This window comes from Zea mays, chromosome 2, assembly GCF_902167145.1.
Source record: "Zea mays cultivar B73 chromosome 2, Zm-B73-REFERENCE-NAM-5.0, whole genome shotgun sequence".
NCBI lineage: Eukaryota > Viridiplantae > Streptophyta > Magnoliopsida > Poales > Poaceae > Zea > Zea mays.
The window spans coordinates 210,890,259-210,915,872 of record NC_050097.1 but is presented as its reverse complement, the minus strand read 5'-3'; the positions used below and the strand labels follow the sequence as shown (position 1 = coordinate 210,915,872).

At 47.0% G+C, this 25,614-nt stretch overlaps 2 protein-coding genes and 1 pseudogene across 10 annotated transcripts; 1 reads left to right on the top strand and 2 right to left on the bottom strand.

Annotated features, from left to right (window-relative positions):
• The first annotated feature begins 3,545 nt into the window (after nucleotides 1-3,545).
• Nucleotides 3,546-3,693, top strand: LOC111590956 (uncharacterized; annotated as a pseudogene).
• Nucleotides 3,694-9,682: 5,989 nt separating this feature from the next.
• On the bottom strand, nucleotides 9,683-13,646 carry LOC103157008 (putative phototropic-responsive NPH3 family protein). 4 transcript variants are annotated; one of them, XM_023301560.2, is made up of 3 exons: nucleotides 13,345-13,646; nucleotides 10,642-11,770; nucleotides 9,683-10,387 (listed from the first exon to the last, which is right to left on the bottom strand). In XM_023301560.2, the coding sequence occupies exons 2-3, from the start codon at nucleotides 11,578-11,580 to the stop codon at nucleotides 9,911-9,913; spliced, it is 1,416 nt and encodes a 471-aa protein (XP_023157328.1). In that variant the 5' UTR covers nucleotides 11,581-11,770; nucleotides 13,345-13,646; the 3' UTR covers nucleotides 9,683-9,910. The 4 variants fall into 4 exon arrangements, with proteins under 4 accessions (XP_023157328.1, XP_008668596.1, XP_008668598.1 ...); XM_008670374.4 differs by having other exon boundaries at nucleotides 10,642-11,776; nucleotides 13,097-13,583; XM_008670376.4 differs by having other exon boundaries at nucleotides 13,097-13,583.
• A 2,551-nt stretch (nucleotides 13,647-16,197) lies between these two features.
• Nucleotides 16,198-24,533, bottom strand: LOC100383319 (uncharacterized). 6 transcript variants are annotated; one of them, XM_008670182.3, is made up of 7 exons: nucleotides 24,257-24,533; nucleotides 23,478-24,168; nucleotides 23,014-23,207; nucleotides 22,765-22,877; nucleotides 22,206-22,242; nucleotides 22,048-22,112; nucleotides 16,216-17,268 (listed from the first exon to the last, which is right to left on the bottom strand). In XM_008670182.3, exons 1-7 carry the CDS (start codon nucleotides 24,529-24,531, stop codon nucleotides 16,997-16,999), a joined length of 1,647 nt encoding a protein of 548 aa, XP_008668404.2. In that variant the 5' UTR covers nucleotides 24,532-24,533; the 3' UTR covers nucleotides 16,216-16,996. The 6 variants fall into 6 exon arrangements, with proteins under 6 accessions (NP_001169448.1, XP_008668404.2, XP_035820821.1 ...); XM_035964928.1 differs by lacking the exons at nucleotides 22,765-22,877; nucleotides 24,257-24,533 and adding exons at nucleotides 18,710-18,828; nucleotides 18,910-20,852 and having other exon boundaries at nucleotides 16,216-18,599; nucleotides 20,935-22,112; nucleotides 23,478-23,952; NM_001175977.2 differs by lacking the exon at nucleotides 22,765-22,877 and having other exon boundaries at nucleotides 16,198-17,268; nucleotides 24,257-24,513.
• Nucleotides 24,534-25,614: the final 1,081 nt, after the last annotated feature.

The window sequence follows — 25,614 nt, the reverse complement described above, 5'->3', positions numbered from 1 at the left end:
TAATGGTAATGCTACTTGTGACGTGGATGATGCGGAAAATGAAGTCGAAGAGGTATTGACGTGCGTCAACATGTGATGTGGATTAGCAAGTTTAATATTAGGTCCCGTTTGTTTCCTTTCATTTTGAAAATTGGAATCTTACTAATAGAATAGGCTATTTTTTTAAAATGTGACATTCCACACTTTCCAAAGTTATCATATAAGTCTATCTTAAATTCATGGGGTGAGAGATGGAAATTGATTCTATAGATTTACATGCTATTTTCTCGATGTACAATTTATAGCTCACTCTTCTACTTGCTTCACTATAACATAAATGTAGTATATAACTATCTCTCTTATATGATTTAGAGTAATATACAAATATATTATATATATAAATATATGAACTTAATTAGTTTTATCTAAATTATAATTATTAAAATGGAATTCAATTCTAATGAAACAAACAGGGCCTTATAGTCAACTGCTGACTACAAATATCCTTGCAGTCGGTTCCTTGACCATTGCTGCCCTCATGAAATTACCAGGACTTGTACCCCTGAATCGTGACCGTAGCTGATAGACAACTTTCCCAGCTTTAACACAGTGCTGGATTGCCACTCTCGCAGAGAGAATCAATCAGGTCGGTGGCGAAATGGTGAAAGCATGCAGAGCGAGGGCAGCAGTTTGGCATGAATTGATTCGAAAATTTGTTTTTTTTTCTTTCTGCCCGATGCCTCGGGCTTTGCTCACGACACAAGCAAGAAGCAGCGGCGAGGCTAGGCGAGGGGGAAACAAACCGAGGTGGATTCCAAAGCACATCGGTTACTGCTACTGTGCTTGCCCCCATGGCCCTGCTCCGTTTGACCTGACGAGCACCAAGTGAGGACAGGGACAAATGTGTTTTGATTCTCCTGCCCACAGTTTCACAAACACAGGCAGCAGTCCAGGACAGGACATGCTATCGGTATTAATTAGTACTAGGTGAGTGACCGTGCGTTGCAACGGGGGAACGTACAGCAAATTATGTACAAATATGTGTTATATTGTTATTTTAATCGAAGTATTTCACCAGCACATTACAACCATTAATTCTATATATGATAGTAGAGTGTCGTGCATCGCGATAGAATATAAATCATTCAATGAAATATTAATTCACAACGATTACTGAAGTTTATTTTATTGTTTGATATTGACTATTCTATGTATTTCAACAGATTCTTTATCTTTTACTTACTTGCCAGTGGCCCATGTTATATGAGGTTAGCAACATTTTGACCCTCATCCACAGACACAACACTGAAGTTCTGAATTGAAGCAATAATCTTAGACTTGTCAAACTTGCATTTACCATCACTCCCAGTGTAACGGTAATCCTTCTCTCTTTCAAGGCCACCAGCCTTGGAGATGACTGAAGGACACGTCATCTGCACACCATTGCATCCCGAATCACATAAATCAGGTTCCGATGAGTCACACTGCAACATTTGCAACAAGATTGGGGGATAGTGAGTTTGGATTAATGTGAGGTAAACCAGGTACCATTATCTTCAAGCCAGCAACTATGCAAATTCTACTGCCCAAAACATACAAATATATGATTGACATCTCAAGGCTTTAGCTTCATGCATGTTCATTACTCAATAATAAAGCACTGCAAAATCACTTTGTCACATTCAAGAAAAATTAGCAAAAGCATCATCCAAAATTAAAACATTACATCATTGGATCAGATATTGGTTAACTGACATGTACAGTGAAATTGCTTCTTGCCCATGATTCAGGAACTTTAGATTCAAAATAGCCAAATAATGATCCAGAAGATATAAAAAAAGCTCGTAAATCTCTACTACTAATAATAACAAAAGTCACCTATTGAGGCTGAACCATGGATGGCTATTACAATAGTAAGTGAACACATTGTGATCTCCTGTTCATAGGTAGGCCTATGTATACTTAACTGATGACCCAAGACCAAACCAAAATAATCAAGATTGAAACCGAAATATCCAAAACCAAAAAATAGCCATTAGTTCAGGAACTTAACTGATGACCCAAGACCAAACCAAAATAAATATAAATGGAACTAAAACAACTCGGGTTTGTAGGGAAAAGATCAGTACCTTGTGATCCTTAGGCTTAGTGAAGAACTGCACAACTGAAGGTTTGCATCAGAAATAAGCTTTGCAAAGTGTACAGCATGATCAAAGATTGATAACTACTGAGAAGATCACGTTACGATGGTGTAACACAAATACAGGACCGGGATGATTGGTGGTTCATAAAGGATCTATCCACAGCACCGTAGTGCAGGTGGCCTTTGTTTGGATGGTTGGACTTACATATGCAACATACCGGCTGCAGGCAGCAGGCCTGCACAAGCCACCCTTCTAAGTGACTAAGTGAGGCTCACCTCCCACGACCTTCACCGCAACGGCTGATATCCTCGCTCCTCGTCCCCCAACTTGCCACTCATCGGTGTTCGGCTGGTCAGTGTCATGCCGGTGCCTGCCGCCTGACTTCAGTGCTCGCATCGGTGTTTTCCAAGGAGACGATTTGTGATTAGCAGGAGGGGCAGAGAGAGCAAAAGGACAAGGCCTGCCGCTTTGGATTTTGTGGGACGGAGGTGGCAATGATGTAGTTCATGTTGTATAACGTAGGAAGTCAGAAAAGATGAGGGAGACAGAGGTTGAAGAATGAATGAGGTGATAGAGTTTAGGCCAACCACAGTAACAAAGAGGTGACTGCATCCAACTCCATGCAAGCAACCAGACAGTCTCCAACGATGAAAAAGGTAGACAATCAAACCAAAACACACCTCATTGCATGCAGTTATAAAGGCTAAGGTTATGCTGCATAGGGTGTAATGCAGGTTTATCATAGTGCAGGCAACCAATCGTACCTGACATGAAGATGTATAATATACTGCTCAAGCAGCACTTGAGGTGATCTCATTAATGAATTGCATATGAGCATTAAGCAAAAACACAAAATAACATAAATTAAATGGAAATCTTTGAGCCTTTACTAACCTATGAATTTCATCAGTCAGTACTGGTAATGGTGAGAACAAAAATGCTGGATCAACATTCCCTTGTACACTAATGCCATTACCAAGGCGCCTCCTTCCATCAGTCATGTCCACTGTCCAGTCAAGCCCAATAACATCAACTCCTGTGTTCTTCATGCGCTCAAGCAAACCTCCATTTCCATTTATATACAACACAAGGGGTACATTAGGGCACTCTTTCTTAATCCTACTCACAATCTGTTGGAAAAATAGAAAAACTTATTGAACAGAATCAGTAAATCAAAACTTTGTAAGAAATCGTTTAATCTCTACTCTATTAAAGCATCAGTTTCGTGCGTCGAGCGTCTCGTGCGAAGCGCATAGGTCTATTATTCTTCCCCACTTCTCACCTAACAATGAGTCGTTACAGTACAGATGGGCCTTGAGAAACCACCCAAGCCCAATATGATAGGAAGCCGCCACTCGCAGTGCAACGCTCCCACATAGTACCAATTCGCTAGATGGAGGAGGACGAGCGACCGAGCGACCTATACCTTTCTCGGCCTTTTGACTAAGATAAGGTGTAATATTTGTTCTTATCAGTTTAATATCTGATATATGGACCATATGTTCACTTATTTTTTATGGGTATCAAATATAATTGTGTGCCGTCGCAACGCACATGCATTGTACTAATTGAGCTCTAAATAACAGTCTACAAGCTATGATATTTTGCACATTTTTCAAGGTCGAGATGAAATTCTGAATTTTTCCTTATAAATATACCAAGCTTTTGAAATTACCATTAGGACCGAGTAAGTTATATGCACTGTGCTAGTTGCAGTCTTGAATATATGCAAACCAAAATTACATAATTATACACTATCCAAAATTCCAAATCCATGTCAACTGAGAACATGTTGCTGATGTAAACACCAGCTACTGGTTATATTGAGAGATTAGCTCTTTCTATATTCCACTTTCGCCCTAGGTTATAAGGGACTTGCAGTCATAATTTGTAACCATAACAAGTCTTGTAATGCGGTACCAGATACTGCAGGGGATTGATGCTATTAATTATATCAGAAGCATTTCTGTGTAAGCATAATGGGAGTAGTTCTTAGCAGATACTGAGCTTTATTCAGTGGGAGTCAGAATCAGCCACCTCATATGCTCCTAAAATGGCACCCTGCCACCAAAGCAGGTTGAAGAAAAACCACAGTACAGGGATTTCTAGTATTTCTCGAGTATTGGTGTCAACACTATGATCTGTAACATGGCAAAATTAATCACACTGACATGACATACAGTTCATATATCTCATTCTAAAAAAAGTTTGAGAAGCTAGCACCTTATTTATGTTGATTTGTTGGTCTGCCTCAATGCCTCATGTTGGTCAGCCCCCATAGTTATATTGTGGCCAGAGACCATCAATTCAGTTAGAACAAAGATCAAGGATGAACCATGTTTCAGTATGCATGTTGATATATAAATAAATTCTAGGGTGAAAACGGACGGATATAGATGGATAGTATGTCATCCTGTATCCTACCCTAATGTATTTCAATCGGATTCGGGATCGAATACAACTGTGTGTAAATAAATAATAATAAGTTCAATAGTTAAAATGAACTAACCTGATGCCCCTCTATCACATGACTCAAGGAACTACTTGAGAAGTTGTTGATAAAACTCAGAATCATCAATAAGTTCAGGATCACCTTCCATAATGTGCCCCTGAGTTATAGCAAAGGCGATGAAATAAGCCCAGGTAGTGTAGTCCGCATTATATCTTCTATTTGTACAAATAGTAGCATTCTGATAGCAATGTTAGTGTGACAGATAAATAACCAAGGTTATGATAGAAAAGGGGAAATCATCTCAGGGGAAGAAATGAGCTTCAATTAACTACAGGTCGTTACACTTCAGTAGACTGAAGGAGACCAAATAAGGTTTGTAATATTTTTAAGGGAAAATGTAGTAAATGCTCGAACCTCCACAGCTGTTCCAGGTTCTCCCATGTCCTGAAATATGAATAGGCATTAGGTTATGACCCAGTATAACATGAAGAACTCAAAAGGAATAAATTCTAAAGGTGAACTCCACCTCATGGGGATTGACCAAAACAACAAAAGTAACTCTGAATCAATGGGGACTATAGAAGATGGATAGAGTAAACTATTCTAGAAGGACAAAAAATTTGCTGGCTGTCTACAGATTGTAATCCATACTCTATACATTTAATCAATGTCTTTTTTTAGAACAAAAATATATCCAGTAAATGTGCACCAAAATAACATCATGTTGTTCTATTTTGTGAACAAGCAGATATCGCATTAGCTTCAATTGTTAACTGTTACTGAAATAAATCATCAGATGAAAGGTCAGCAGCTAGAATGAATATTTACTGAAATAAATAGACAGCAGGTATCTCATTAGCTTCAATCGTTAGAATTCTAATTTGATAACCCAGATAACAATACATACCAAAGAGCTTCCAGACAATTCCTTTTTCAGTTGTGAAAGATCATCATCAACAGATGAAGTCTCAAGCAGTGCTAACTGTTCACCAATAAATAGAGACAGTCATGTGATATTAGCACAAGGCAAGTATTTATATTGGTTTGTAAATGTTTATTTTTACCTTTTCTTCTAATAAATCATCAGTTGCTAACTGGCCGAGTGCCTCTGTTTGGGATTCCATCGCCATAACTAAGCATTAAATGTGTAATTATTGCATTATTTGTTTGAAAACAACATTCTGATATTCTACCATGGAATAAAGCATGTTGCTGACAAACACATGAAGCAAGCAAAGATACAGTAAGACACCATTCCTGGCTAAAAGAAGATATATGGTATGTAGTTATGCCATGTTGTTATGCTTTGCCAAGATCATACTCAACTAACTCAAATGCATAGCGAGAGATCCAATAGATGACTTGAGGATGTAGTTATGCCATGTCAAGATCATACTTATAACAACAATAGGGCATAGTGAAATATCCCACGATCAAGCAATATCATGATACTAAAATAGAAAATCCTGTTCTAAAGGCTTGGACAAAAGGCCAAAAAAAATGACAGACCCAGTGTTGGTGGCTCCCACATGAGTAGGGTCTCAGGAAGAAGAAAAATTGAGGCAAGCCTTACCCCTGCATTTTTGCAAGGAGGCAGCGTCAAACCAGGACCTTTGGCTCAGTGAAAAGACTTCTCACCACCGCGCTGGGCTTATCATTCAAGAGTCCAAAAGAAGAACATTTGTAGAATTACACATCTATGCAAGGAGCCATCTTAGTGCATCTTGGTAATGTAGAGTTTCAAGCTATGTTTGACATCAAGTATTAGAGCATCTCTTCCCTAAACCAAAACCAATGGCAGAAGACCAGACATGCAAAAAAGTAATATCATCGTATATATAAAACTGATCTAATAAAGAACGGTACCTGCACGTCTAATAAAGAACGGTACCAATGAGCGAGAGATATTTACCGATCTGTCAGGTAAGATGAGCGGCAATTCAATCATTCATATCAGAATCGTCCCATCCCCATCCCAACCGTGCTTTGTTATTTTCCTAATTTTTGTGCCAGGCTTGTTCAGATCCAGGAACCTGCGTCAACAAAAAATCGTGGGATTTAACTTGCTCCGCAAATATAAACGAAGGGAGGCACTTCACTCACAAGTACCACTAATAAGAATTGAGAGTTCATGAGACTAATAAAAGGAGAAAAAATGTCAACTACACATTCATGCTATTTAATTGCTGAATGAAATATTGATCCATACTTGGAAAGTGCAAGGTTGTACCTCATTGGTGCAGATCAAGTGTCCTCGAACATTTGCTAGCCTTGAAGCCATTAATGTTTGGTACTATGTTTTATCTACATAAAACATAGCCACCTTTTATTAGTCTCACAAGTACCATAAGATTGGCTAAAGGCTTCATTGTATAATCAAGACAGAAAGTGTATAGCCACCTAATGTCTACAAACTATAAAGAAGAAACTGTTTTGGATGCATTTTTTAGAACAACAACACGTCATTGTGAGGTTAGGGTCGTCTTGGTCGTAGTGGCTAAGATGTCCCATAAAAGACATTAGATATGTAAGCAATGTATCTGTAAGCAATGTATCTGTAAGCAATGTATATCATTAAAATTAAAAGGCGTAGTGAATATGTACCAAGCGGGCTTAGCTGAGCAGAAGATATTGAAGTCTCATCTGTCTTTTCACAGCATTTGTCATGAAACCCTGTACATTGCAATCACCTTAATGAGATGATGACAGTAGAAAATGAGTACAACTTTTTGTCGAATATTTCATCAGTGTCTCTCATCATCAGAAATCATGACTACACAAGGTTAGCACACCACCAGCTCTCAGCCGACCAAACCCAAAGAAGTTGCTCCTATTTCCATGTGCGATGTAGGTAACCGATGCAGTATTTGGTGGGAATAGGAGAAAATCTAGGTTACCTTGATGGGGAGAACGGTGCCTCGTTGGATTGGTCGCCCGCGCGGACCTAGAGGTGGACGTGGGTGGAGAGGAAATAGGGTGACCGCTTGAGCATCTCCACGAGCTGCTTCCTGTCGGTGGTGAGGAGCTGTCAGTGGGCGACTCCGTTCCCTGGCACAACGCTCGACAATGACCTTGTCGTCCTCCCCCATGTCGGAAATAGGATGAAGAGTGGGCGTGGGCGCGCGGAAGAGGATGAAGATGGGGATGGCCACCAAACGCAGATCTGACCTGACCCAAGTGCGGACGGCGGCGGAGATCACGAGTGAGGGTGGTGAAGACGCGGCGGCGGAGATCACGGGCGAGCGTGGGCGGGGGCGCGCGGATGAGGACGGGGAACAGCACGGTGGCCCAAATTCTCAGCAGAATAGGTCCGGTGTTGTTAAGATCAATTGATATCGCTCAAAATTTCCCAAAAATGTAAATAGATTTACAGTTTAGTAACTCACAGGTTGGTGCGCTTGCAGAAATCAACTAAACTACAGTTTTCCTAAACCCAACTGAGTAGCAATGAAACTTGTAAAGCAAAACATGACAGAGAAAACATGTGCTATACTCCTGTAAATGCAATGAAGCACGTGTCTAGACCTTGTGAACCTGAAACTCCAATTTTTTTCTAGTGTTTGGGTTTAGTAGAACAGAGGACTGGACTTGGAGTCAATATAAGGCAAACAAATTCATGGATTCATCAACCTCTCTCTGCATGTACACAATAAAACAAAATCAAGCGCGTCTCCAAATCTCAGCATAATTCTAACAATTCCGCACCGACTGTACAACTCCCCGTACAAAAAAAAACTGCATCCCCGAGTCCCACGAACGAATCCGAAAACCTAAGCCCTGCCCAGCCCCAGGCAGGTTCGACGGGGAACAGCAAAGCTGTCGAGGCGAATCGGAATCGCGGCGGGGAAGGAGACGGGCAGGCTTACCGAGTGGTATCCGCCGTGGCGGGCAGGCGCGTCGCTGCGGGCGTCGTCGCCGTCTTCATCGGCGTCGTCCTCTATCTCGTGGTGGTGGTGCGGGGGTGACTGCAGCTGTTGCTGCTGGCCGTCGTCCTCATCGACGACGTCGTCGTCCGCATCGTCCTCTTCCTCCGACTGGTCTCCGAATAGGTTCTGCATCATCTGGTTCCACGTCTCCTCGTCCGCGTCTCGCTCCCCGCCGCCGCCCGCCATCGCCGCCGCCCGCCATCGCCGCCGCCGCCGACTCCGCCTCTCGTCCACCTCACCGGCGCGTCCAAGCGTTGTTTGCGAGGATCACGGGCGAGCGTGGGCGGGGGCGCGGGGATGAGGACAGAGGGATGGCGAGGCCGGAGGCAACCGGAGGAGGAGGTGGTGCCGTGGTGGTCGGTCTCCACGCCCGCGCCCGTGTGTGTGGTGTCGAGGAAGAGGGGAGCGGAGGCTAGGGTTGCAGGGTGGGCGAGCGAGCGCGGTTTGAGCGGGGGCGGGTGAGCCGGTGAGGCGGGGGGTCGGGGCGCACGAACGGACGTGGGATGTTGGCGGATCAGGCGGGGCGACGAAGCGCACGGACGGACGGTGTAGATTTGATGATATAGATGGACGGCGTAGATTCATGGAAGGCAGAACCAGGGGAGGCAGCCTACCCCTTAGAGCCTTAATAGGTAGTATAGATTTGATTGATGGTTAAAGGAATCCCACGGTCTGAGGACCGCTAATTCCGATGTCAACCTGCATGTGCATGGGCACGCACGGGAATGGGATCCGCCACAGTTTACGTCACCCGCAAGCCACTAGTGTGACGAGAATCTCGAAGCCACTAGTAGCAGTCTAGGAAAATTTTGGCATTTCAAAAGGGTTAACAATGGCGGCCAAAGCCCGTACTCTGTAGACGTACAACGTGTGGTTCGTATCGTACCGACCAGCAGGGCTCGCAGAGCGCCCGTGCAGTGCAGTGCAGATGCAGGATGGAGCTACCGGTTCATTCATTCATGCTTCGTCGTCACGGTGGCGCTGCACGGCCGGCCAGGCCCCGTACGGTTCTGGCTTGGCATAATGGCATGGCATGCCAATGCAATAATGCTCTGCCTGCGAGTGCGAGAACGCACGCACGGATGCAGTCCGGCAAGCTCTACAGTCTACAGCTACAGCACACCAGAAGAGCAGCGGCGGCGGCGCGGCAGCTAGGGTGGGGGACTGGGGATGAGGTGACGTAGGTGGGATCGGTGCGAGCAGTTAGTTATTAATGCTACCATAGCTAGCGCATCTTGTGGATGCTGTGGCTCCCGCCGGCGCCGGATCGGCCGGCCGCGCAGCGCATGTCCGGACAGATCCCAGCTGCGATCCGCTTTTGATTGATTCCTAGCAACTAGAGTATGTACATCGTCGCTATGGTACAGTGTTGCGATCACCGCTAAGCGCTAGTGGCAGGGCGAGCTGGATCAAGAACACATCCTAGGGAGCGACCTGGCGGTGCGGCCGCCGCCGCCTCTCCTGGCCTGCTTCATCTTGCTCATCCGCGTCTTCATCCGGCTGCACACCTTCTCCAGCTCCACCACCCGCCAGTGCATCCCGTCAAGGAGCGACCGCAGGTTCTGGTTCTCCACCGACAGGTCCAGCCGTCTCGCGTACAGGATCACCTGCCCGTCGTTCTCGCCGCCGCCATTGTCGTCGTCATAGCCGTCGCGGCGCTTTCCCGTGGAAGCGGTAGGGGATGGCGACACGGACTTCAGTTGGCCCGGTTCGCGCAGCACGACGCTCTTCAACACCGTGTGCTGCGATGCCAGCGCTTGCACCGCCGCCGTGGTCGGGAACTCGCCGTTCCGCAACATGTGCTTGCAGCATTCCGGCGATAGCTTCTCGTAGCTGAGCCCCCTGCAGATGTTCATCTTCTCCTCGTCCGTCAGTCGCCCGTGAACCTGACACGATGAACATTAATATGATACTAGCAGTAAACGGTCATTTCTATCTTGCTGGCCAATCAATTGGTTCAGAGAACATGCATACATAGGAATATATAGGATTCAGAGGAAGCACTGACATGCTGGCAATTAATGCGCAGTAGTAATTGTTGTCTAATCTAAGCAGAGTTAATGCGAAGTAAATGTGAAATGCTGTCGAAATTAGGACGTTGTCGGAATGGAATGTTACGTAGTTAGTACTAGTAAATTACCTGGAAATAAACGTCGATGGCGCGATACAGCGCGTCGTGGCAGTCCCTCGCCGGAGCCGGTAGCGCGGTAGCGAGATCCAGGAACTTGGCCGGGCGAAGGGACGGGTCCGGAGCGACCTCGGCCAGGTACAGGTCCGTGAGCCCGCCCACCTTCTTCAGCTTCGCCGGCTCGTCGCTGGCGCCGCCGCGGAGGAACGCGGCCAAGAACCTGAGCACCAGACTCACGTCGTACAGGCTGGCCGTCCCTGGCGGCGCTGGGACGAGCAGGTTATCGAGCGTCGCGTGGTCCAGCTTGCGGCCGATCATGGCGACGAGCCGGTCCTGGCACGCGTCGGCTAGCCTCAGCGGCGCGGCCACCCTCAGGATGCCGAAGAGGCCCTTGAAGGAGACCGCGCTCCGGTCGAGGCTGGCCATGACGGCGACCGACGCCTCCAGCATCGCCTTCTTGTCGTCGGCGCTCGCGCCGGCGATGCGGCACTTGAGGTAGTAGAAGAGGAACCGGGCGACGACGCCGTGGTCGGTGCCCCTGGCCACGAGCGCCGAGGCGACGCGCTCCACCGTGGCGGGGGCGAGCGCGACGAGGTCCTCGAACCACCAGGTGCGGCTGACGCAGGACCCGCCGCGCAGGCTTAGGCCGCTGCTCTTGGTGTCGCACGAGAAGCGGAACGCCGTGCTCTCCGGCGAGGAGCCCGTGGGCGTGGCGTCCCCGGCCGGCGGGGGCACGGCCATCTGGGACACCAGCGCGGCCACGGCCGCGTCGAACGCGCCGGTGGAGTCCGCGAGCGGGAGCAGGCGGCGCTGGCACTGCTTCACGGCGTCCACGACGGCGTGCCACGGCCAGTGCGGCATCTCCTCGAGCGCCTTCTCCGTCATCCGCACCAGGCTCGGCGCGGCCGTGGACGCGGCCTCGGGCGCGGGCGCGTCTGCGGCCGCCGCCATGTCCAGGAACTCCGCCGCGCACCGCAGCGCGCACGCGTTGGCCGCGGTCACCGCCCCGCCGCGTCCGCCGTCAGCGTAGCAGAACCTCGCGACGAGCTCGAACGCCTCGGGGCCACCGGGGAATCCGTGCAGTGGTACCCTCGGCCTCGGATGCCGCCTCGCAGACGCTGCGCCGGCGACCACCAGCCTCCTGATCCTACCGCAGAAACGCGCAAGAACGTCCGGCAATTCGTATCCAAAAAACGCAACGGCAATTCAGGACAAGAAGCGTCAGCGCATTAAAGAAGCACAAGCCCGCAAGAACGCGAGACGCCACCCACTTGCAAGAATCCAAATTAAACACCGACGCCAAGAAGATCAGGTCTCTCTCTTTGCGGAGCAGAGTGTAGCAAGCTTCTTCAATGGGGGCCTGGGGGGAAGTCGTAGTGACCAAACGGGCATTAAACCTCGCATAGAAAACGGCCAAGAAGATGAGCTATAGGCAGCTGTTTACGCCATTAACGCCCAGCAGTGGAGGAATGGAGCGGGAGGACGGAGAAGAACGTTAGCGGGTGCGGGAAATGCTCGGTACAGTTACGCCATTAATATGAACGGAAGGACCAGGCATGGTGCGAGCTCATTGATGACAGCGATGGGGAAACGGACACAGCTTCACATCACTGTGTGTAAAGAAAAAGAGTCGCGACGTGCTGCTCTGCCCTTCCCGCCACCTCTCAGAAACAGCGCGGTCAGTAAAATTCCAGAGGAACAGAAACAAGAACAAAAAAAAGTGCAGGGTGATGAATCTGAGTGATTCGTCGACACAAATTATGTGGAAGCATGGTTGCAGGTTAGCATAATAATGAGTGGAAATATCAGGGTGGCGTGTGACAAACATGCTATCGATGTCTTGACCCACAAAACGGCAGGCTAGAAGTGATGGGACGACAGACAAGGCAAGGATTTTCAAGCCATGAGGCGAAATAGGAACTAGCAGTCGGAGACTGGCAGGGAACCAACCATCGGGGTGTGAGTGTGACAAGCCGCACACGTCTCGGAAACCTGCGACGGGGGTACAAATCAAGAGGAAAACGTCGGAATAAGGCCAGAGAGGAAGGGTTGGACGCGACCGAATTGGGGAAGACGATGCCAAGGTAAACTACAAGAAGGAAGAATCAGAAGCCGGTTCGATTCCAGCAGGATATGATATGGCAAGCTGCCAAGCATCACTCATCCCCCAAGGCTAAGGTAAGGTGTCCACAAGAAACAAGCGGCTAGACAACAGTGAGTCCAAAAATAGAGAGAGCCGGCCGCTAGGCTGTGGGCAGCAAGCTGCCAATCTGGGAAAGAGTACAGCACCAAAACCAAAAGCATCGACATCATCATGCCGCCGCCGCCGTGTATGGAGAGAAACATAAACACACCAGAGTTGAGAGCAGAGCAAGAAGAGACCTTAAAATGGCATAATCATCCATGGAGGAGGAAGAGGAAGCAAGAACGTGAACACAAGCTAAGAGGGAGCCGCACCGCACCGCACCTTATCAACGAAGAAGAGCTCCTCGCCGTTGACGTCCACCTTAAGGACGACACCGACACCGCTCATCTTAAGACTCCGTTCCTCCCCAACCCCGCAAGTTTTGAACTTTAAAGCAACATGGCGATGATGCGAGGCAAAAAAAAAAGGCTGCGGTGATGGGGATGGAATGGAAGCAAAGGTGGGAGGGAGAGGATGCGGCACCCACGCAGAAAGCCCAAGCCGCCAAATGGCTAGACGCTGAAGCGCACCTGATGCTCTGAGGCTCTGAGCAGTTAATGGACGCAAAGTTGGTGCTCGCGCCCTCTGCCGTGCTGTGGAGCTTGCAGGGGGGAAGCTTTGGGGAGAATATGTAAGACTGGTTCCTGATTTTTCTCCTCCCAGCCCAGGCTCCCACTGCCACTGCCTCCTCTTTGCACAGTTGCACGTATGCCTGGCCACTCGGGTGCTATGCCTGTGCTGGCTGCGGTAGTCCCTGTCCTTCTCCCGCAGCAAAGGCATGGGCAACAAAAAGATGGTGGGAGAGAGAAGAAGGGGTGTGTGGGTTTTGGATTTCTTACAGTTACAGGAACACCGGGGTGGGTTGGTGACTTTGGTGTTGGTGAATGGTGAAGAAGAGTGGACTATTGTGTGTGTGTGTGAGAGAGAGAGACGGTAGTAGATAGGTAGAGACAGAAATTGGATTATTAATTTATGCGTCGACTGTTGAGATTGGAGTTGGTCGTCGAGACTGTCTGATTCCCCTGCGTCAGATTCTCTCTTCAATTGGTTTCGCTTGGGTTTTTTTTATTTAAGGAACAAAAATGTCCTCTTTAATGGTCATCCTGTTGTTTCAGACCAGAGAAGACATTTTAAAATATAATCAACGTAGGTAGATAGAGACAAACCTGTTATCTGAGTTGGTTACAGCCAAACAAGCATCATCTTTCTTCTAAAAGCAAAAAAGCAAAAAAGAAGACTATTCGTCCTGGTCCAATTTACAAAACAGCGCATGGCAATTGGCAAGTGCGTTTGTCTCATTTATTACAACTAGCTGGCAACAGGGATAAAACTACAGCTTCATGCATCATCTTCCAGAGATGCATGTATGAGACCACAAACTACTTTATTTGACATACTTATATATTGTTATACTGAGGCTCCGTACCAAAAACCCTCTAAAGCTAATAGTTAGCTAATAAAAATAGCTGTTGAGGTTCAATAAACACCCGTCGCCCGGGCTGATCGGAGGGTGTGAGCGGGCGACAGGGAACGCCGCGGGAATTCGAAGCATCCGGACACGCGCCCCGCCCGTCGGAGGGTGGCAGTAAACACCCGGACAATTGTCTCATGCAGTACTGTCCTCTGTGGCCGGCCTGCCTTCCTGTAGCTCCGCTGCTCGCTACTGTACTGTACTGTCGTCGCCACCCACCCTGCCGCCGGCCGGGGATAGAGACATAGAGCGGTCCACGGAACAATTCGCGGTGGCCGCTGTTGGGCGTCCTATGCCTATGGATTCGGTTCGCCGCCCATGGCGTGGGGAAGATATGAATATGATACGCTTGCTGCTGTTGCTGAGCTGTGAGCTGATCTCAAAGCCAAAACGTACATGCAATGCACGAGACGCTAGTGCCGTCCCACTGCACTGTTTGTTTTTTTTTCCGTTCCCGGCCTTCCCGCACAAGCGGATGAAGGCGAGGCGGGCAGGCGGCCACAGGAGCATCCAAGGAGCATGGCAGGCAGGTGAGGTATCAGCGGGACAATTGATTTGTAGATCACCCGTCTCGGGAGCTCATCTCGCGAGCTCGAAAGAGTGGCTCGGTTGGGCTCGCTCCTAGCTCGCGATGCACCACTGGCTGTACTGTAACAGGTGTTTGTTTAGAAAGCAAGGGCAAGGGCAAGGGCAAGGGCGGGGCCGCAGGCCCGCAGCCGCAGCTCTGATCTGCATGCATGCAGGGCTTAAAAGAAAGAAAGAAAGGCATGGGCCATGGGCCCATGGGCATTCGAGCCCCTTTCCAGGCCGGGGTGGTGGGGGGGGCTGACTGGACTTTTATTTGTTTCTTCCTGGATCTTTTTGGATGCTCTTTTGAGAAGGTAAAACAAAGGTTAAACTAGGATTGAGCAGTGCACATGCGGGCGGGTGATCTGGCCACGCTTCCAATTGCTTCTCTCATGATGGTGTTCGTATTAAGAGTGGCGCAGCAGGACTTACCAAGGGAAGGAATATGCTGACTGCCTAGCCGTGACAAAACAGGCCCTCTGCCTCTCTTTTCCCCCCTTTCTCCTGCAATCAATTTCGCCTGCAAAGGCCACGAAGCGCAAAGCCATCACTCATGTCGGAAAAAAAAGGCTGCTGCTGCTTGCTGGTCTCCACAAACGCCTCCCCCGTCTGTCGTTTAGATGAACGCATCATAAAGTATAGGTTCCATTATTTACGGGTAAATTTATTCACTAGTTACGATGACAAAATTATATATAGATTTTGATATAAATCAAAATAATACTTTCGTTCTCGAACATTTGTTGCACGGTAGTTTAATTTTTTACTAAAACATAGCAAATAAATAAATAAGAAGGGAGTACTATTTTAGATTTGTTACGCGTGATGGGCGGTTGGATGGATGTCGTCGTGTCAAAACAGGGAACCGAACACGTTTGTGTGTGCCGGCCGCTCGTCAGGTCGAACGTGAAACGACGCAGCAGCCAGCAGATGTTCCTCCCCTTCCTGGCCTTTTTGTTTCCCACTCAGCTCGGCCACATACGACCTGATGGATGGATCACGCCGGAGCGGAGAGGCTAAGCTAGCTGCGAACATGGGCTACTTGCGCTGGAAGGTTTGCTATAAAATTTGCTCCGCTTGGTTTTTCTACGGCGTCCAGCGTGACTACTTCCACAACTACTGGAATCTAGACTTCCCAGTTTCACCTCCTTTTTTAAAGCAAATTGGGCAATTCAAAATGAATCATCCAGATTGCTCCTGTTTCCTTCAGGGTCGACCCGCTTCTACCTGTCACTAGATTTGAGGGGCGGAGCGTATTCACAAACAGGTCGAACTGAACCCATTACAGGCCTACGCGATACCAAACAAAAAACCGAAAAACAAGTCTTCAGAGTCCCATTTGGATGGCACCAATTGCACAGGATTTTCAAACATAATTTCTCTGTTCCAGTCGTAATCCAGCGAAATTTCAGTGATCCAATCGAGGATTGTACCAAATAGACAACCAAGAACGAAGGTCCTATCCTCTAATCATAATATCACCGTAAAGTAAACAAGACTACAAAGTATCAATAGTTTCTTCTGGCAAAAAAAAAAAACAAAACTAGCACGATAAAATCCCAATTTTGCGGCGTCTGCAAGTGCAACCAACTACGGTGCGCAGGCAGCTGCAATTATTCCCCAGCAATAAATAGTGGCTGGCGAACATAAGCAGAAACAGTTCACAAATTCACATCTCTCGTTATCAAGAGAGGAAACGAACCGTCAGTTATAAATCACTGACCAGAAACTTATGGGAGAGGAGCCTTTTGCTTGCCAGCAATGAGATTAGAGACCCTCGCGTACCACCATTGGACAGAGCAACAACTGGACTTCTCCACGCAGGGACAGTTGAGTATGAAGATACAGCTGGGCGCTTCATCGAGGCCATGATGCCTGGGCTATCATCGTGGCACATGTAATATGTGTGCCAAGCGATCAGTAGCCATTTATCTTTCGCTGGGAAGGGCCCGAGTGTAACGTCCTGCTGTCAGTGAGCCTTGAAAAGCCAGACTGATCCCTACTAGCCCCTGGGCTAGGAGGAACTCTTGGACTGGGAGCACTGGTCAACCGGCTCTGTGGTGCAGTATCAGACATAGACGTTGAGAAGGCCTGGGCGAGCTCCAACGCGGTTGCTGCTTTCCCAAAACGAGGTGTTGCAACCTCTAGCTTTGGAGGCTCCACCGGCTTACGCCAGGTCTCAGGCTCTGGGCGTGGTTGCTCCTGTGGCTTCTCCATATCTCTAGCAACCCTCCTGTTGTCCTCTCGACGAGTAAGCCTATATGCATCAGCCCTGTCAGTATTCCACTTATGATCTTTCTTATCACCATTCCTTGGGCCTCTATGACCAGCTGCAAAACTCTCATGTCTTTCAACAGAAGGGTTAATGGACATAGCTTCAACCTTCTGCTCAACCTTTGCAAATTCGCCTTTAGGCCTACAAATGACAGAGACAATTAAGTAAATGTAACACCAGTTAAACTTATGCTGTTCTCCAGTAACCTCTTCAAGAAAAAATACTTTTAGCTGTGGTTTTTTGTTGCCATCCTGGCTAGACCCTAGGTGTCCAGAGGAGATGGCACTCATTTCATTTAGTACTTCATGTAATATGTACTATCAGACTTGCAATTTCGTTGCTTCCAGTAATGAAATTCGGTTTCAACCATGGTGGAATAAAATAAAACAAGAAAAATCTGGTAAGGTTGCACATCAAGCATTACATTTTTTCTCATCAGCCCCATTTCATGGTTCATGAAATGAAACCTAATGAATTTCTGTAATAAGAATACAACACGATCATTCTTTTTTCTAATAGAACAGTTAACTCTTGGCATAATGCACAGAAGCCCCGAAAGATTCTTAAGCATTACTCAAATATTATTAGTGTCACTCACTCAATTATCAGAAATCCATGCACTTACCTAATAGAGATGAGTTATCCATGGTTTAAAAGGCGGCTAGGCGGAACTAGGCGCCCAGCCACCGCCTGACCGCCTAGGCGACTTAGGCGGGCGCCTAGGCGACGCCTTAGTAGATAACATCACAACAATTTAGCAAGCTACTAGCAACAACTAGTAAGTAGTAAACTAGTAACAGCCACAAACAACAACAAGTCACAAAATTTAAAACAACACAATACCAAATGTCCAAATCTGAAATAGCCACATAGATAGTTTGTAATGGCATAATTAATAGTAACTAGCTGCAGTTAGTAATGCAGCAAATATGCTAAATTGCTAATGCAATCTAGCAATAGCTACTCTCCCTGTCTCTCGTCGCTCAAAAATCATCATCAAACTCTCCTGGGATATTGGGTGCCTCCCCTTCTTCACCAGCATTGCCACCATTAGATTCATCTTCACAATCTGTGATTTCTGCATCGTCATGTGGAACATCTTCATTTTCATCTTCATCTTCCTCTTCAGCCTCTGACATGTTTTGTGCAGCAACAGAATTTCTTCTTGAATACACATTATGGGCCCTTCTTGGTAAGTTTCGGCCACGAAGTGCTTGCGATGCTCCAATGGCATTATCCACAAGGTCCCATGTAAGGTCACACTCACACCCACGCCCACCTTCAGGGACTACATGCAAAGAATCAGCCCACTCATTGTCCCAGTTGAAGTCCTCATGAACCAATGGATCAAAGTTTTTCCCCTTCTTCTGGCGTAGTTTTTGGAACCTAGCTTTCATCTTTCTGTTGTAGGAAATGAAGACAATAGAATTCAACCTCTTATGCAACAATCGGTTTCTTTTCTTTGTATGGATCTACAAAATAAGAAAAGAGAAAACACTTGGTCATTTAATCCCGAAATATTGGATACAAAAGTAGCCAAGTAGGTGGATGAGGACTTGAGGAGGCACACATAATAACTTACAAATTCAAAGGTACTCCAATTGCGTTCACAACCTGATGAAGACGCACAAAGACTCACCAAACGTCTAGCAAATCTCTGTAACTCAATAGCACGACCACCATACGAACGCCACCACTCAACTGCAATAACATCACAACAATTTAGCAAGCTACTAGCAACAACTAGTAAGTAGTAAACTAGTAACAGCCACAAACACTTACGTGGGGTCATAGTTTGTAGGTTATCTTTGGTCATCTTATTTGAAAAAGCTGCTCCTCTAAGAAACTCGTAATCCATTGCTTGAGAATTGATCTTGTCTCTAGTTTCCTCATCATCTACCATTCTTGCAAGCACATCAAGAAAGCAACCTCTTAGCTGACCAACAGTAGCATCATCATCATTTCTTATGAGAGGATGCAACTTTCCTGGGTTCAAATACATTGCAGCCCCATACAATGGGTGATCCATTTGTTTCTCCCAACGCCGTTCAATTATAGTTATGATTTTCTTGAGTAAAGTCTTCTTGCTTTGGACAGCAAAGCTTTGATTGATCTTTTCCTTTGCACATTTCATCAATGCTTGGACCTCTGGCATAGCTGGCCTCTCATCTCCATCTACCACCCTAAGTACAATAAGTAGTGGCCCCGAAGCTCTAAGGCAATCTTCTACTGAATTCCAAAACTGTGTGGAGAAGACAATGTTATACACATCCAATCCAGCACTAGTCTTTGACAATCTGTTATCAGTCCAAGCTGTGCTTGCAAATAAAGCCTTCAAAGCATCCTTGTGCTTGTACAAGCTCTTCAATGTGAGAAAGGAAGTAGCAAAACGAGTGGCTGCAGGCCTCACAAGATCAGCCCCACCAGTTTTCTCTCTCATGGCAGCAAGAATTCTCCCGTGTCGGTATATGAAAGTTGTCACACGCCTTGCACGTGCAATTGGTTTCTTGAATTCCTTCAAGTTTCCTATGTCCTCCAACATTAGGTCCAAGCAATGTGCAGCACATGGACTCCAAAATAAAGTAGGAATCCTCTCCATTAGAAGCTTGCCTGCAGCTTTGTAATTGGCACCATTATCAGTAACAACTTGTACAACCTTGTCTCTCCCAATCTCATCAACTTTTTTCTCAAGCAAATCAGCAAGCATGTATGCATCATGTACTTCACTAGATGCATCAACGGACTCTAAAAAATAAGTGCCCTCTGGGCTGTTCACTAAGAAGTTAATGAGATGGCGTCCCCTCCTATCAGACCATCCATCAGACATGAGTGTGCAACCATAGTGTTTCCATGCACGCTCATGTTCCTCCCTCATTGTATTTGTTGTCTTCACAGCCTCTTGTAGCAATGGCTCGCCTAGTTGGTAAGGTGTTGGGGGCTTATACCCTGAACCAAACTGTGCTGTGGCCTCAATTGCAATCTGAAACTGCCTAGCTGCTGCGGCATTGAAAGGTACACCGCACTCATAGAAGAACAAAGCCCACTGCATGTCCACATAGTGTTTGTCCTCCTTGCTTTTTGCACTAGCCAAGATTGTGGGCTGATAAGAGCCTGAAAGTCTCTCATCCACCACCTCCTCTGGTGTTTTCCGCAACATCTCAACTACGGACTTGGCTGTCTTTTGCTGTGCTTTACTGTTTGCCTTAAATTGCAAGGTCGATTGTCTTTTTTTGGCTGCTGTACCAGAACTAGGCTGCACCTTGGATGCTTGAGACTCCACAGCAGATGTATCATTCGTCCCATCTGCTGCTGCCACCTCCACCACTTCATCATCTTCTTCATCTTCATCTAGAAACATTGGTCTTTTTCTCTTGTTTGCCTCCAAATAACTTGTCATCTCCTTCCTTATTCCACTGGTAGCCTTGGGACATAACTTTGCATCTCCATATGCCCCTGCCAAATGTTGCTTTAACCTCTTTATCCCTCCACTAACAACCTGGCCACATAGGGTGCATTCCACCTTATCTTTATTTTGAAGATCTGGCCAAAATCCATACTTCCACCCTGGATCAGTAGACTTCCGTGGCTTCCGGGTAGGATCGCTCTTCGGATCGTACTCACCAGCCACAGAAGATGGAGCTTCATTTCGAGAAGACATTATGTTGTCGGCTTGTCGCTAGTCGCTGCAGTCTTGACACTTGACAGAAACCTACTCGTTGCGCAGTCTGAAACCAGGGGAAGCAGGGGAGGAGGGGATGAGAAACATCATTTTGAGGAGGGGAGGAGTAAGCCGACACTAGGACTTACCAGCAGCAGCAGCTAGCACTGCGGCAAGGAGCAGGGAGCCGCAAGACCACGCGCAGAGAGCAGCAGCCGCGCGCTGGTAGCAGGGAGCCGCGCGCTGGGAGCACGCAGCAGCCGCGCGCGCGCAGGGAGAACGCAGCAGCCGCCGCGCGCAGAGCAGCCGCCGCGCGCAGGGAGAGAGGAGCAGCCGCCGCGCGCAGGGAGAGAGGAGCAGCAGGGAGAGAGCGCAGAGAGATTTGCGCGCGAAGGAGCAGCCGCGGCGCCGCGCACGCACAATGTATTTTTGCCGCGCGCGCACAGTGGAACAGGCCCAAAACAGAACGCGCGCCTAGCCGCCAAAACCCTAAAGCCCAAAACGAGATAAGGCGTCGCCCAGGGAGGAAAAGGCGTCGCCCAGACGCCTACGACGCCAAGGCGGACGCCTACCTCGCCAAGGCGGACGCCATACACGATTTCCTCTGGGCGGCGCCGACGCCTAGAAGATTTCCCCGCCTGGACGCCTAGGCGTCGCCTAGGCGACGCCTAGGCGACGACTTTTAAACCATGGAGTTATCTTATATTTGTTTATTGTTTCTTCATGTAGTAATAACAAACTACCATCTATGTGCATCTCCAAGAGCTTCCAAAACCCACTTCCAACCTTAATTTTTTGGTAAAATTGAAAAAAAAAACTATCTCCAACAACTCCCAATCTTTCCACACGTGGGGAAATCGACCCAATCGTGCCCAAATATACACGAACGTGTCAATCAGCCAATCTGGAGGTGGAAGGATGTGGGGAACTGTAAGAGTAAGGACAGGGTTCACAATGCAAATGTACAAGAACGAAAGAAAATATTAAAGTTAATGGGTGATCTGTAAATAGTCCGGGATTTCTGATACAAAAAAATTCCTTATATCTCTTAAAAGAAAGATTTTTGGAAACAATTGGAGGAACCCAACTTTTTTTAACCACATAGAGAATTCATTGATTTACCAATTGTCTTTTTAGGAACTCTTGAAGATGCTCTAACACCCTTTGATATCAAGATCCAATAAATAAATCAGAACTTATGCCCTGCCACAACTGAAATGCATCTATCAATGTTAACATGATGCATCACAACATATAACAACCTGCCAACTGGTGAAGTCTTCTCGAGATCACTGGCCAAAACATCCACTCCACGTTCTTTGAGAACCTGAGTTTATAAAAGAACAATATCAGATTTTGATTGAGACAGAAATAAAAAAAGAATAAATACCATATCACTAAAAAGGCACAGAATACATACTTGTTCCCTGGGGCGAGCACCACCAAAGAGAGATGGCCTAGGGCATTTGAAGTAACAAAAAGAAGTCAAAATAATAGTAAATTTTATTTGACACTACATATATCATACACAATACTTAAATATATCGGTCCCAAACCTAATTCTTGTCAAACATAAGCATCACTAATAAATTGTGGAAACAAAGATCCAAGTTCCCGCATATTCAAAAAAAAATTGAGGTGCCGTTACCTACATTCAATGAATGTAGACATCATTCTGCTACCACCACTCATTCCAACCATCAATATTCTCCTTTACACTTGTCCATTGTTTATGGAGATCTCATCCGAAGCAAAACCATACTTTTTTAATTGATAGAATGAAATATTAAATTGTTTGCTCCATAGACTTCACTAAAACTTTTCCATGTATGGTTGGTGACTGCAGTGATGCAACATTTGACAAAATTTAAGGTGAACAGCACCATCTAATCATAAAGACAACAAAACCACCCCTACAACAGTCAATTAAATGTTACCTATGTAGAAGCATAAGGAAAAAGGTATGCAGAAACACTGACCCTGGAGGGCATAGTTGGTGTTGTTTTTATCTTTGAACATATATGGTTCCAGACTCCAAAGCAATGCAGCAAGCATGCTAAATTGCGTAACAGATGCATTCAGGGTCATGAAACTGAATGAGCATGGAGTAACCAAAGGTCACATACCAGAGACTTATACACAAGTTGGGATTAGAATGTCAGGCAATATGAGTTTGGACATGTTTGCACTTACTGTACATACGACGGTCAGTAGATTACAGCACATACCTTTCCTTGACAGCAATTTCATCAGACTGTCCTGTTACATAGGAACGAGGCTTCAGATTCAGCCGTGGTCGCTCTGCTACCCTGCTCTCAGCATCTGCTCCCAAAACTCCTGTTTCAGTAGCCCTTGCATTCTGGTGCAGATCATGGTTATCCTCAGCCTTCATGAGGCCAGCAGTAACCTGGACCTGGTGCACCTATACAATCATGATCGCATCACCAACAAAAAAACATTTAGATTTTCAGTATCATCATGAAAGCTTCCATACCTATTACCAATTTAATAGAAATAAAGAAACCATGACGAGGCAGTAAAAAATGCAATAAATTTGCATAGAGGTATATCTAGCAGACAAATACCGTTGCAGTACTCTGGTTTGTCGCTATTGCATGAACGACATAGCAACTAAATTTGCCATGACCAACACACACAGACATGAGACATGGAAAGAACAAATCATAACCACCTGCTTCGCTTCGACATAGGTAGGACGCTGTTCAGGATCCTCAATTGGCTTGGACCGAGGAAGCAGCTTCAACTTGGGTCTCTCTGGCACCTCCCCAGCTCTCCCTTCCCCAATCCTTCCTTCATGTGACGCGGGTCTCACTGGTGCGGCGCCCCTCTCCACCCCACTATCCAGCTCTCTCACCCCAACGGACCTAGGCCTCTCAATCTCTGGCGGGGCCACGGGAGTCTCCAACACCGGAACTGACACCGGCGCCGGCGGAGACGTGGGCTTCGGCGGGTGCCATCTTCCGGAGATTACCTTCTCCACTGCGCTCGCCTGGGCGATGCGTGTCGCGGACCAGATCTGGTCGCCGGCGGAGGCAGGAGCATGACCCACAGGGGAAGGCGCCGAAGAGGCCTCCTTCTTCGGGCCCCATGCGTTCCCCGGACCTGATCTGGTGGGCGCCACCACGGGAGCGGGTGCGAACGACGTTGGGGACGGCGCGGGACGGCGTGGCGTGGTGGGCTCGAAGGGGGTGCGCTCGTCCTCGTCGAAGTGACGGCCGATTCGGGACGGGTTTGTGAGGAAGGAAGGCATCGCGGCTGCCGCCGCAGCGGCGGCAGGCGAAGCGACCGGTACGCGTGGCCGTGCGACCGCGGCTGCGACGGGGGATGCGGAGGCGACGGTGCGATCCGCGGGGCGCGGGGTGCTGCGGCAAACGAGACGAACCTGGTCAGTTCACATCGGAAAGAGGAGGGAACGGAGGGATAGGGGGATAGGGTTTGGCGAGAACTTACACGCCGGGGGCGGAGGGGAGCGGGAGCTCGGAGGGGATGGAGCCGCCGTGGAAGTCTTTGAGCGTCATCGTCGTGACCGCCTTCTTCTTCGACATGGCCGCGACCGGCGCCGGGAGATGACCGTCGGCTGCGGACGCTGCTTCGGCGCGCCTGATCGGTGTGTCGTCGAGCCCGCGTCCTGTTTCTGAAGTACTGTGTTGTGTACTTGCGTGGGAGCTTTTACGACGCGGCCCTTCTTCGATTGCGATCAGTACGCGCAACGGCACAAGCATCATGTGGATTAGGCCTGGAACTTGGTCAAGCATAGCCTGATGGTGCCTAGTTCAGTTGGGCTGGTTTGTTGATAAGCTGCCGGGCCAGGCCAATTTAGCATGTGAAGGAACAAATAAACGACAGATATTGTTATGGGCCCATTTGTTTTCTTCTCATAATCTTTTGGTTAAGGGCACAAGAAAAAGGGGCTCGTAAAAATGAGAAGTTTGAGGATGACAATGTAGGTAGTATTGTTCGTGTGTTTTTCATCAAATTAAGTATATCTTGATCACATGTGGTCACTTTTTAAAGTTTGGGACCAGAAAATCGCATGAATGTTTATTGAAATAACCTTTTGAATAAAGTAAACGTGTGTGATGTCAACCTGTCTTATTTTTTTATGTTTAAACATCTCTAAATAAACTTTTGAACAAAAGCTGTTTTTGGTTTATATTTGAAAATTGTGAAGAAAATATTTAAAAATGACCAAAGCCTTAATTACTTTAATTGCTTAATATCTTTTTGAGGGCTATATAACGATTTTACTAATGTGCCTAAAATATGCACATTTGTGGTCAAGTGCTTGTTTGCGCTTAGTATAATAGTATGGTTGTTTGTTAGATTGTTTGGTGCTTTGAAGTTTGAATGAACTAGTGAAAACAATCATTTCTTCAGTTTTGCTTAAGTTCGAGAACTCCATCGACAATGCAGGGTTTTGATGCTCCACGTTCTCCATTGTTGCTATGCAACAAGCTTCGGTGCCAAAACAAGAGTTTGAGTCTATGCATAGGAGAAGAGCCTTACAAAGTTCAGAACATGGTTGACTAAGTTTAACACTTTTTTGTACGACCAAACAGGGGCAATTTTGAAAGTTCATTTAGAATTCATAAACTCATTTTTTTGCTAAGAAAGCAAACTTTGTCATTGTTTATCTCCTAGCATATCAAGCTAATCACCTAAGTGTCTTAATCAAAGTTAGAGATAATTGTGTCACAAAGGGTTTTTTATCGAAATCAGGATCTTCGAGCTATCAATCTAATCACTTAAATGTTTTCTTTTGTGTTAGGGTTTGGTAGTTCGTGGACATGATGAGAGTGAATATTCAT